This window comes from Hibiscus syriacus, unplaced genomic scaffold, assembly GCF_006381635.1.
Source record: "Hibiscus syriacus cultivar Baekdansim isolate YM2019G1 unplaced genomic scaffold, ASM638163v2 tig00004797_pilon, whole genome shotgun sequence".
Lineage (NCBI taxonomy): Eukaryota > Viridiplantae > Streptophyta > Magnoliopsida > Malvales > Malvaceae > Hibiscus > Hibiscus syriacus.
The window spans coordinates 876,610-889,996 of record NW_024062032.1 but is presented as its reverse complement, the minus strand read 5'-3'; the positions used below and the strand labels follow the sequence as shown (position 1 = coordinate 889,996).

Below are 13,387 nucleotides of genomic sequence, written 5' to 3'. Positions count from 1 at the left end.
GTATCGATCCCTAAAACATCGAAACCGATAATTATAATGTAATAGGTAAATTTACAATGTTACCGGTATAAATAAACCGGTTTAGTTGGAAAATAGGTCAATATAAGTGTTACCTATTACATTATATAACCGTTACCTAATATGTTATTGTACTTGATAATATTTCCGGTTAAATGCCTATTTTATTATATAAGCGCTACCTATTACATTATCTAAGCGCTACCTAATATATTATTGAACTTGATGATATTTCCGATTAAATGATATAACATAATCGATCTAAATTTTAACCGATCACTTATTTAACCAAATACATCATTTTTTTAGTCGTTTTTTAACCGCACGCACAACATATACAAAACGATTTAATGGAATTCCCATTTCCGAGGTAACTGGAAAGTTTCTTCCTCTACCCTAAACTAAGAGACTCAAATTCACAAAATAGGGTTCGTTATTTGCAGTTTTGTCTCTTAAATGCTGCAAGCTGTTGGAGTTGTTGAAATTTGGACCTCATGTTCAGCTCCAACTCTCTCTCTCACCACCCTATTATTGCACCTTCTCTCTCCAGTTTTCGGGTCCCGAACCGCTCCGGTTCCTTTTCTTTAGCCCGGAACTCCCGGATCTTTGAATACCGTACCGAGCTCAACGTAAGTACCAAAGAGCACGCATTTTTCTTCTGTTCATTTTTATGTTCAATTTTGGCTTTGAGAATCCAAAGCTTTGTGTTTGGTTGCAGAGAAAATGGAGGAAAAATTAATTGAAACAAAATTGAATAATTGAATCCATTTAAGCCTTCCTTGGTTGGTTAAACTTTGACATATATGAAAATGTTGTTAATATTGGTTTTGATCCTGAGCTGAATTAATTAGTTTTGTTGGTTCGCTTGGTCTGAGATAATGGAGGAATAAAGAGTAAACTACGTATTTGGAAACTTGATTAGGCTATTTAAACCCAGAAACCCGCTTTTATTAACTTTGTTGATTTATATTTGGGTTCAATTGGGTATCTCCTTATTACGGTTATATTAATGAAATTATGTTAATTGTACTATTGGTTTCCTACTACCTCACCTCCCCTAACCCCATTGCATATGGGAATAGGGTTTTGTTGTTGTTGTTGTTGTTTCTAGTCATTTATGGTTAATGTTTTTGTTTTTAAATTGCAGATATGGAAAATTTCATGCTTTAGACATAAAGGGTTTCCCCCAGAAAATCCAAAACATGAATACATTGAGCTGCTTCAATTCAGCGTATTGGCCTACTTTTCGGGTGAAGGATTTTATGTTATGGGGTGTGAACTTAACAGCTTATATTAGAAATTTAGGCACTATTGCTCTTTGGTCCATCCCTGGTTCAATCTGCATGTGCACTATGCCACTATTCCTCTTTGGTTGATCACTGTCCCTGCAGCAATCAGCCTCTTCTGAAGCTGAACGATGAAATTGTAGGAGAATAAGGTGTTTCTCGTTTGTCATTGGTGAACATATCGGAAACTGATAAGAATAAGTTATATGGCATATTTTACTAATACTAACTGGGATCCCACAAAATACATTATAGGTGGAGGAGGCAGAAATAGATTAAAGGGATATAAAATTTGAGCTTAGTGCAGAATTTGTCAATTGTGTCAACATGATTGTTAATCTCTTTACATTTTCATTATCCATTCTTCCTTTTCTTAAATTTGTAGGGAAAATGATGAAATTAGCTGGTTATGATGCAGGCTGCAGATGCAGTCTTGAGGGCCATTGGTAGAAGGTGGACTGTACCATGGACAGCAGAGACCATTCTGCAGGTTAAGCTTGTTTTACTTGGTATTCTGTAGAAATATATTTGGAAACAGCAACTGCCTTCTTAGCATTCATAGATGTTGAGCATGTTTTGTGATTTTTGTCGATTAATCATACTGAAATAAGCATCTAAGGTCCATGAACTCTATGAATGAGCATTATTTGTTTTGTGGCACAGCATTCAATTGGGAGTTGCACAAGATGACATGTGGTGGACTCAAATCTATTTTTTAAACCCTAAGAATGTTTGGATGAGTAATTTCATTTATAGGACTTAAAATTTTAAAACGGATTTTACCATGTAATCTCACCAGACTATTAAAAGTAAAAAATAAAACGGAGTTACCTTGTTTGGAAAATGAAATTTGGAATTGTGAAAATACTTTGAATGAGGGATTTTGGAGGGATCAGTTATCTTTTCCCATTCCACCTTTTGTGGTGGAATTTGTGAATTTCTTCGGGTTTGTGGTAAGAAATCAGCATTTACTATTTTTCTCAATTCTAATTACAAAATATCATTATAATATTTTTTTCATGTCTAATAATGTCTGTACAATTTTATATAATTAATGATACCCACGATACATAATTTTTTCAACATTTTGCTTTATTTATCTCTAATATCGTTATTTCTGTATTATAATTTATAATTGTTTTTATCTCACCAAATTCTGAAATGCAAAATTTCTTTCTAAAAAATAATTATCCAAACAATGGAATAGCTAATGCTGTTATTTGGAATTGATGCATCACAAGATTCTTCAAAATTTTCAAAATTTTCTTCCAAAACACACCCTAAACGAATCGAGGAGAGCAGAAAATTGAGACCTTTAACATCCTTCCTACTTTATCACTGATGGTAGTTTCAATATTTTCTGGTAGATGACATGAACAAATCTTTATTTATTGTTTTATATCTGATACTGGAGTACTTGACAATTTTTGTCTAGGAGATGGGCATGGGAAATGAATTTTAGTAAATAAGTGTAACAATATCTTATAATAGGTTGAAATGGTCATATCTGAAGCTAAATGTTAATAAATAATCATCCTTGTTAGCATTTTAAGACTAGGAACAACAACAATGGATGGAACTAAAGGAATGACATTTTTTTGTGTGACAATCTCATTGATCCTTGGATGAATTACAAATGTGTCATTTTGTTGCATGATATTATATTCTGTGCTTATGCAGGTTATGCTTCTATGGATAGTTTCATTCTGGTTCATAGGGTTTTGGATGGTTCCTTTTGCTGCTGCTCACATGGCAGGGTTCAGCAAGGAATCTCTAACATTCAGAGGGCAAGCCTTGTTAGCCTCGTGACTGACGTAACCGAAGGCCTTGCTGGGATTGCAATACCCCACCGCTGCCTGTCTCAATTTCATCCCCTTCCATCAGATTGGTTTAAATTTAGCTTGAGAGGGAGTGGCTTTTCGATGTTGCTCTAGGATGCTTCATGTTCCCTCTCGTCAACCGATTATCACAGTTCAATCTCAACTTGTTGCCCCTTATGCCTTCTGCTCCAGTAACCCTTTCAAGCGTTGAACAATTAATTTTAGCTAGAGATCCAGTAGCGATGGCACTATATGCTATAGTTGTATCAGTTTGTGCTCCCGTGTGGGAGGAGATAGTTTTCTGGGGTTTCCTTCTCCCGTCCTTGACCAAATACATGCTTGTATGGTGTGCAATACTGGTAAGCTCGGTTGTCTTTGCTCTGGCACATTTTAATGTACAGAGAATGCTACCACTTATTTTCCTAGCAGTGATGATTGGAGTCGTTTTTGCGCGGTCTAGGAATTTATTGCCATCTATGCTTCTGCACAGCCTATGGAACAGCTTTGTGTTCTTGGATTTAATGAGATGATCATCTTGTCTTCTAATGTTCAAGCGGAACATATGGCTCAGGCCAATGTTCTGGGGTATGATTTGAATCAATGTATACAGAATCTATTCAAGTTTGCCATTTGAATGCCGCAAGTAACATGAATGCAGCATGCCGGAAGGCAATTCGGTTGATCCGACATCGGTCGTGAGAATTGCACCGCCGTTTTTGTTTGTTTATGGCTACACCAGGGACAGAAAAAGCTACAAAGGAATGAAGACTATACGTCTAGTTTGGCCAATGGAAACCTCCAGTCCTCGAACTGTAAAAACGCGTTTAAACTTGTTAGGTGAAAACTTTCTTTCTGCTAAATAGTAATTCTTTCTTTTTCGATTGTTGCTGGTAGTGATGAGTAAAACTTGACTCTAAAATTTGATCTTTTCAATTTAAGTTGAAATTTTTTCAAATTTGAGTCGAGTTATAAAACATAACTTGAATAATTCAAAAATTTTAGTAATTATTAGATTGATTTTTAAGTTTGAGCCGTATAGAGGGGGAGAGAGGATCCACTTGCACTATGTGAAACTAATAAGTTTCACACTAATTTATAATCAATAGATTTAAATAAATAAATGATTTAGATTTAATTAAAATTTATAACTCATAAATAAATATCTTTTTAACTCATAATAAAATAATATTTCTTTTTATCTCAATCTTAAGTCTCAAACCTTAAACCCTAAAATTTCAAAACTTAAAGCTTAAACCCCAAATCATGAACATTAAACCTTAAAATCTCAAAGCTTAAATCACAAATCATGAATCTTATAGTTTAAATCTTAAACATTAAATCTTAAACTTTAACCCTAAAAAATATTATTGAGAGTTAAAAATATTTATTTAGGGCTATAAATTTTAATTAAATCTAAGTCATTTATTTATTTAAATATAATGAATATAAATTAGTGTAAAACTTATTAGTTTTATATAATATAAGTGGATCCTAAATCCAAACCCATATATATATGATTATAAAAAACCGTTTAAATTAAAATTAAATAGTATCATAATATTGTAAATATCTACAAAAAATATTTACAATTAAAGTTAAATAGAAATTCAAATAGTTCAACTCAAATTCTATAAACTTAACTAAAAATATTTACCAAATAACTTGAATAATTCAAAAAAATTCTAAAGATTTTGGACTCTTAATCAAGCACTCACCCTAGTAGGTGCATGTTAGGATGGCAAACGGGCAAGGTAGATACCACTTTTCCTATCCCCATATTCACCTAATATTTTTGCATCTATCGTTTATTCACCACTCACGATCGGTAAAATTTTTAAATTCATACTCACTTATGCGAGTACATTCTCAAATCTATCCCGACACCCACTGCCCAACTGGATACCCATCATTCATCCCGTACTCGCCTATACTCGTTAATACCCGCCTAGCAACAACCTCACAAATTACATAAGCAACAAATATAAAACAAATACGTCCATTAAGAAGCATAATAAAATAAATCAAGTATTAATTGAGTTTATACCTTAACATTTAATTAAATTACAAGTCATTTCCTATAAAATTTAAAGATTTATAGAATACTTTCAAATTATACCTAAATTTATAATGGTCCAAAAATTTATATGGCATGTAATTAATGGACAAGCATATGTGGAGTGAAAAGATGTGGGATGGGTAAGTTCTTAAATCCATCACCTACCCACTACTCACAATATGTATAACTTTTACATCCACACCTACTCACTGTCCACTAAATTTATATTCATCCTCACCTCAACTGAAACGAATACAGTGTAAAATCTACGAGCACTGTGCGAAATCCACAAAACTATACCCTTCTTGCCATTAGAAATCCATGAATACAGTGTGAAATCCATAAAACTACACCGGTCTTACCATCCCAGCGGGTGTTTTGAATTTTATTCTGCTATGCTTAAGTCGAGGCTGATAAACTATCAATTATATTAGATTTAGGGGTCTTGAATCCCCAATTTTATATATTCAATAAAAACAAAAAGGTGTTAGTATATGATGTATGCATGTATCTCGTATGCATGTATCTTATGCATGTGTGCATGTGTGAAGTACGTGAGGTGGTTAGAGTTATTTGGCTTTAATAAACTCTCTTTATCTCCTCTAACGTCCTTTCCCGTCATTTATATTTCCCTCTCTTCTTTGTGTATAAAAGAGACTTAAGTCATCACTGTAAAAGCATGGATTTACAAATAAATGAAAGAATACATACTTGGTTTTGTTTGTTCATTTGTTATTGAGTTACTTTGATACTTTAACATGGTATCAGTCGCCAGGATTGGGATCTCAATCTTTGTTAGTCTATTGCTACATGTGGTTGTGTACGATGGAGATCTCCTCAGTTCAGCATATTCCAAACATGATGTGGTCAAGCTTTTTGAGAATACTTATTTACTATGGAAGCATCAGGTATATCTCATTATTGATGGTTATGGCTTGCTTCGGTTCATTTTGGATGAAGGTGGGCCTCTTGTGGCAGTTATAACGACGGAGTCTGGTCATGTTGAGGACTATCCGACGTTCAAACTTTATTAACAATAAGATAAGTTGTTAGCATCATGGTTGCTTACTACTGTTAGCACTGAAGTCTTATCATATCTTACTGGACTCACTTCTGCTAATACTATTTGGACTACTATTGCACGATTGTTTGGTGCTCGATTAAATGCCAAGGTATCGTCTCTTCGGCATAGTCTTCACTCTCAACACAAAGTTGGATAGTTGGTGAATGAATTTCTTGCCAAGGTCAAGTCCATCTGTGATATGTTTGTGCTACAGGAAGTTCGATCACTGAACATGAGCAAGTCAGTGTAATCCTTGCCGGTTTATCCATGGAATTTGAATATGTTATTACAATTGCTTCTCGAGATAGTTTGTCCTTAGATGTGCTCACTGAAATGTTGCTTGATTGTGAAACACGACACAAGGCATTCTCACTGAAGGAATTTCAGCCAACTTGGTTTCTAGGTCTATTGGTGATACTAAGGTGCATGATTCTGAGTTTTCTGAGACCACTGTTACTACAAAGCAAGATGGTGATATGCGAGGTCAGTCTAGTGATAGTTATCGTGGACGTGATCGAGGTCATTTTGATAATTCAAATCGTCCTAAATGTCAGCTCTGTGGCAAATTTGGTTATACAGTACAAAAATGTTATCATCGATTTGATAGGAATTTTACAGGTTTTTTCACTGACAGTCGAAGCAGTGAAGTGTAGAGGCCATCACAAGTTTCTACAGGAAATCAACAGTTACTTTCAAATTCTCTTGCATTTACTCATACAATGAGTTCTCATTTTCCCTCGTTGAGTACATCTTTTTCATTTCCTCGTGGATTTTATTATTCTAATCCTCATTTCATGATGCCTAGTCCAGGATCTTTCTATCAGAGGGTTCCATGGTACTCTCCAATGCCAGTGTATGGTAGTTTGGATTCAGTTAAGAGTTCACAAGGATTTGTGAATCCTTCAGCTTCCTTTGTCTATACTACTCACTCGCCTCGACCGGTTGTGTCAACTGGTAGTGCTGATCCAGTATGGTATCCAGATACGGAGGCATCACATCATGTTGCAAATGATGTGTCTCTACTTAATACTGGTATGACTTATACATGTAATCATTGCCTTCATATGGGAAATGAGGAAGGTGTTAAAATCTCACATATTGGTCAAAGTTGTTTGCCATCTAAAACAAAGCAGTTGGTTTTGCAAAATGTTTTGTATGTGCCTGATATTAAGAAAAACTTATTATTTGTTTCCCAATTTACTCAGGATAATAATGTCTTTATTGAATTCCATCCATTTGAATGTTTTGTGAATGATGCTCGGACACAGATTGTATTGTTGAACGAGAAGCTCACGAATAAAGGTTTATATCAGCTTCTGTCACCTACTATGAAGAAAAAGCAACTAAATAATTTGTCAAAGTCTTGTTTTCTATTAGACTTATGGAATAAAAGATTAGGGCATTCGACTGTTAGTATAGTAAAAACAATAATGAAATCATGTAATATTGCTTCTAATGAAAGTTCATTGTCTTCTGTTTGCAATGCTTGTTTACAAAGTAAAGCTCACAAGCTTCCATTTACTAATTCAGTTAATGAGTACATTGCCCCTTTCCAATTAGTTGTTTATGATGTATGGGGACCAACACCAATTGTTTCTAGTGATGGATTTGCCTACTATGTGTCCTTTATTGATGTGTACAGTAGATTTATATGGCTTTACTTGATTAAAATATAATTATAAGTTATGCAATGTTTTCTCAACTTTTACAAACTTATCGAGGTTCAGTTTGGAGTCAAGATTAAAATATTACAGAGTGATGGTGGTGGAGAGTATCAGGCTCTAAAAGGATGGTTTCTGACCAATGGAGTTCAGCATTGACTCTCTTGTCCAAGCACATCTAAACAAAATGGAAAAGTTGAACAAAAGCATCGTCATGTGGTTGAAATGGGGATGGCATTGTTGTCTCAAGCTTCCTTGCCTTTAAAGTTCTGTAGTTATGCATTCACCTCAGTTGTGTATCTTATAAACCGATTGCCTATAGGAGTGTTACATGGAAAGTCACCATTTGAGTTTTTTCATCAACAACCTCCTTATTACTCAATGTTAAGGGTGTTTGGTTGTGCATGTTTTCCTTTGGTGAGATCATTTAATCATCACAAACTTGAATATCGATCTAAGCAGTGTGTTTTTCTTGGATACAGTCCATCACAGAAAGGATATCGGTGTATAGATGATGATGGTAGGATGTTTGTTTTGAGACATGCGATTTTTTATGAGGGAAAATTTCCTTATGAAGCATGCAAGTTGACAAATCAAGATTATGTAGATTCACATGTTTCAATTTGGGAGCTGCGCATTTTTTTGCACCACGAGTTCAAACTCAACAAGGGTGTGATGGCCGAGTTACTCTTGAAAATAATGTCACCTGTAAAATAGTATGGAAAATGAGGAAAGTGTTGGTAGTCAACTTGTTCATGAAGCAAACAATCAAGGAGCTGCTTAAACAGTGTTCAGCTCTACTGATATTCCAATTGAGATAACTTTACCACAACAGGTTGTGGGAGTTGATTGCAGCTCTACAATAAATACTCACCCAATGAAAACAAGGAGTAAGAGTGGTATTTCAAAACCAAAAATATTTCAAGCTACTGCTTGGATTGATGAAGAACCATATAGCATCAAACAAGCGTTGGCTAGTCCACATTGGAAGGTTGTTGTTCAGGAAGAGTATGAGGCTTTGATGAAAAATAAAACTTGGTCTCTAGTGTCATTACCAGATGATAGGAGAGTAGTAAATTGTAAATGGTTGTTCAAAATCAAGAGAAATGTAGATGTCTCGATTACTCATTATAAAGCAAGATTAGTAGCAAAAGGTTTCCTTCAGCAACCATGTATTGACTTCCATGAGGTGTTTAGTGATGTTGTTAAACCAGTAATTGTTCGTGTCATTTTGACAATGGCTTTGTCAAAAGGGTGGCATCTTAGACAGGTTGACATTAATAATGCTTTTCTAAATGGAGTGCTTGAAGAAGAAGTCTATATGACTCAGCCTCCTGGTTTTGAGTTTGGTGATGATAAACTGGTTTTCAAGTTACATAAGGTCATATATGGTTTAAAACAGGCACCACGTGCTTGGTTTGAGAGTTTAAGGAGCTATCTAGAATCTAAAGGCTTTGTGGTAGCTAAGTCTGATTCTTCTCTTTTTGTTCGAAAGATGGAGGATTGTTTGATGTATTTACTTGTATATGTTGATGATATAATTCTCACTAGTAATAAAGCAAGTGATGTACAGTTGGTCATTGACAAGTAGCATGAAAAGTTTGCTCTAAAAGATCTGGGTACTCTCAATTTCTTCTTAAGAATTGAAGTTAGTTATGAATCTGGTGGTGTTGTATTGAGTCAGTAGAAATATATTCATTAGATGTTACATCGCAATGGGTTTGAAAATGCAAATGGCCTTCCTACACCCATGGTTACCAATTGTAAGCTTTCAGCTAAGGATGGAAATCCTGTTGAGAAAGTTACTCAATATCGCTGTTTTTTTGGAGCATTACAATATGTTGTTATCACTCGCCCAGATATTGCTTTTGCTGTGAATCGTATGTGTCAATTTATGCAAGCTCCTTTTGAAACTCACTTTCAAGCAGTGAAACGTATTTTAAGATACTTACAAGGAACGATTGACTTTGGTTTCTTCTCGACTTTCTTTAACGAGTTTTGATGATGCAAGTTGGGGAGCATATGTTGATGATATACGTTCTACATCTAGATATTGCATTTACTTTGGAAGAAATCTAGTTTCATAGAGCTCTAAAAAATAACAAGTTGTGGCTTGATCAACAGCTGAAGCAGAATATCGAAGTGTTGTATGTGCAACTACTGAAATGGTGTGACTTGAATCTTTGTTGAGTGAACTGCATATTGTTTCTCATTGTAAACCTACTTTGTGGTGTGACAACTCAAATGCAGTTGCAGTTTGTGCCAATCCTATTTTATACTCTAAATTCAAGCATGTGGAACTTAATCTCATTTTTGTTCGCAAAATGATTGCAGCGGGGAAGTTACAGGTTCATGAGGTTCCTGCATATGAACAAGTTGCAGACATACTAACAAAGCCACTGTCTGCACCTTAATTTGTGAAGCATAGGTAGAAAATGTTGATTGTTCAACTTAATTGTGGAGGTTAAAAGTTTTAAAGATTGGAGCATTAAGGGAAATGTTAATGTCTATGCAGTAAGGAAGTTTGCATAATGAAGTTTGGAGTAACAAGGGGAATGTTAGTGTATCTCGTATGCATGTATCTCATACATGTGTGAAGTACATAAGGTGGTTAGAGTTGTTTGGCTTTAACAAACTCTCTCTCCCCTAACGTCCTTTCCCGCCATTTATATTTCCCTCTTCTTTGTGTATGAAAGAGACTTGAGTCATCACTGTAAAAGCATGGATTTACAAATAAATGAAAGAATGCAAACTTGGTTTTGTTTGTTCATTTGTTACTGAGTTACTTTGATACTTTAAGGCTCACTTTTTTAAAATAAGCTCGTAGATACTAAAAAGAATGTACGCTCAGGGCATAGATAACGCATGTGTTTTAGGTTGCCATATCCCATATGGCCACCATTTATCAATTATCTTCATGGTGATTCCCCTTCGATTTCCAAATACCTAGTGCAAACCAAGTTTTTACTCCTCTTTCCAAGAAAATTCCACCTGAGCATCTTCCTCATTTAATATCAAACATATGTCTGCTATTGTTTTCTCAATATAAACAAATGTTAAAACGATCATGAATCAATCAAAGCCTCGGCCCCAACATAAAGCAAAAGTGAATCATTCAGAGAGAGATCCAATAACAAGTTGAGAGCAACCTTCAACCCAATGTACAACACACTATTCCACAACATACAATATGATAACATAGAAGGCTTCCATGTGTGTAGTAAAGAGAGATCACATATTCAACAAATTGTGACCATACTGGATAAATTTTAACACTACCTTCGCAAACACAGCTAGCAAATGTATGTCAAAGCCTAGCAACAGCAACCTAATCTTTCTTCTTCTCCTTCAATGGTCCCCTGGGAATCTTCGTTAGGACTTTCAAATCGAACACTGCATACTGCTTCCTGATCTCATGCCATGCTTTCTCAGCAAATGGATCCACCTTGTCTTCATACTTCTCATACAGCACAGGCACAGTGTGTAGTAGAACAAAGACTATTTTGCAAAACCATTAAAAAAAATCAGGAAACAAAAATGAGTTTGAGGGAATGAAAGCAAAGGTTTTGAAGTTAAGTCGTATACCTATGTAGAACAGTGTCAAGAAGTTGCACCGATTTCCAACAATAGACAAGACCCACAAGCCAGCAATCACCTGAACAACAGCGGTGCCAATCCAATATGATAGTCAAATAACTCGTTAAGTCATAAAATACTTGAGAATCTTCAAATAGATGAAATGATTGGGAATGTAACCATTGCATCACTATCTTAATTCCTAGTTTAATGAACAATTCCAAATAATCTACAAGAAAACTATTCAGCGCAATAAAAATAAAAAAAAGTAATAGAACATACAGAGAGGAACTTCTTAAGATTCCTTCCTGATGCAATATCCCGCAGGACGGCAAGAGCCTGGTTAATCTCAAACCTAAGTGCCTCCGCAAACTCTAAAACCGGGTCTTTAGGAATTTGAATTTCAGGAATTCGTGGTGGAGACCTACTCAAAACAATTCGTCATTATGTCCAGACAAAAGAAACCCGAATCCGAACGTAGCCCCAAAATTAGAGAATAAATTCAACAGCTTACTTGTGAATGAAGGTAGTAGCATTTGACCACAAGAACAGAAGTGCGAGAGCAAGTATCAACAAGTGACACACTAGTGTAAGAAGGTGGTATTCGAATAATTCAAACAAAACCCATATCACAGTTGCAACACCTAGCGCTCCGGCCGAAACCTTTTTGTTCCTCCACAGGAAAATATCAGCCTCTATTACACATACACCCAATTATAAGCATGCATTACAACAATTATCAACGGAAGGTAATAGTTACTGATTATAATCAATTAAAAGCTATAAAATTATTATCGGGGAAGATTATTGATATAATCAACCATGTTCTGAAGCTACTGATAAAATAAGATAATAACAGACCCCGTCCACTCTAACAAAGCAATAAAGTAAAATTCAGTAGAACTATTCGCATCATTCAATTGAAGATCTCGAACTTCCCTAACTTACTTTCATGCTAAAACAGATATTAACAGATCAAAAACCATAATTCAGCTCAAAGAACACCAGTTAAATACACAAAAGCTCGATCTAAATCATTGAGTAAGATCCATCTCTTTAACGATCACCGATTTTTTTAAAAAAATGGAATTTAACCGATTCATAACGGAAATCAGGAACTTCAAAAAACCCAGACTTGAAAAAGAACTGAAAAATTAAGTGAACAAATTTAAGGAGCGAAGAAAAGTTTTTTTTTTTAACATACGTTTGCCTCCTCCGAGAACGTGGTGGACGGTCCTTTCTCTTCCAAAGAGACGGAAGACTTTGGCCTTCATCGATGATTCCGATGGCTTGTCGTCATCGGAATCCGACGACGACGACGACGATGAATCACCTTTGATTTTCTCCGATATCTTATCCAACAACGATTTCTCGTGCTTCTCTTCGTGCTCAGCCATTTTATCTCAAACGAATTTTAAGATCCAAAAGGAAACTCCAGAAATGAAATCTTAAGTGTGTTCTACTCTTCTCTTATGTCTCTTTAAACCCTCTAGCTTGATAGAAAATCTGCACCTTAGATCTGATTTGAACCGCTTAGTGGTACGGTTTTAATCTGGAACGTTGATAGGTTTGGAAATCCGAAGCTGTAGGCTTGGAGGAAAACCTGAACCCGAGAATGGAGCAGTCGTAAAAAGAGTGTACGTACGTTTTATAGATTCGAGGAATAACTGCCGTAGGATTTTGACGAAGACATTCGTGAATGATACAATCGGGCGAATATTATACCAATACGTGGAAATGTAAAAACCGTCTCATTTATTTGAACTTTTAGACATTTTTATTAAAATAATATCCTATTAAACTTTTTATTAAAATATTTTAGGTTTAAGTATAAAATAATTGTCTAAATTATAGTTATTTTCACGAATATATGCTTATAGTATTTTTTTGTCTATTTAGGCGTTTAA

General features: G+C 35.1%; 1 protein-coding gene and 1 pseudogene across 1 annotated transcript; one reads left to right on the top strand and one right to left on the bottom strand.

Moving 5' to 3' along the window:
* Nucleotides 1–2,978: 2,978 nt before the first annotated feature.
* Nucleotides 2,979–3,958, top strand: LOC120198775 (annotated as a pseudogene).
* A 7,044-nt stretch (nt 3,959–11,002) lies between these two features.
* Nucleotides 11,003–12,924, bottom strand: LOC120198797 (reticulon-like protein B2). The gene is made up of 5 exons (XM_039200066.1): nt 12,685–12,924; nt 11,995–12,175; nt 11,763–11,904; nt 11,490–11,559; nt 11,003–11,402 (listed from the first exon to the last, which is right to left on the bottom strand). The coding sequence occupies exons 1-5, from the start codon at nt 12,875–12,877 to the stop codon at nt 11,233–11,235; spliced, it is 756 nt and encodes a 251-aa protein (XP_039055997.1). The 5' UTR covers nt 12,878–12,924; the 3' UTR covers nt 11,003–11,232.
* Between the last annotated feature and the right edge of the window lie 463 nt (nt 12,925–13,387).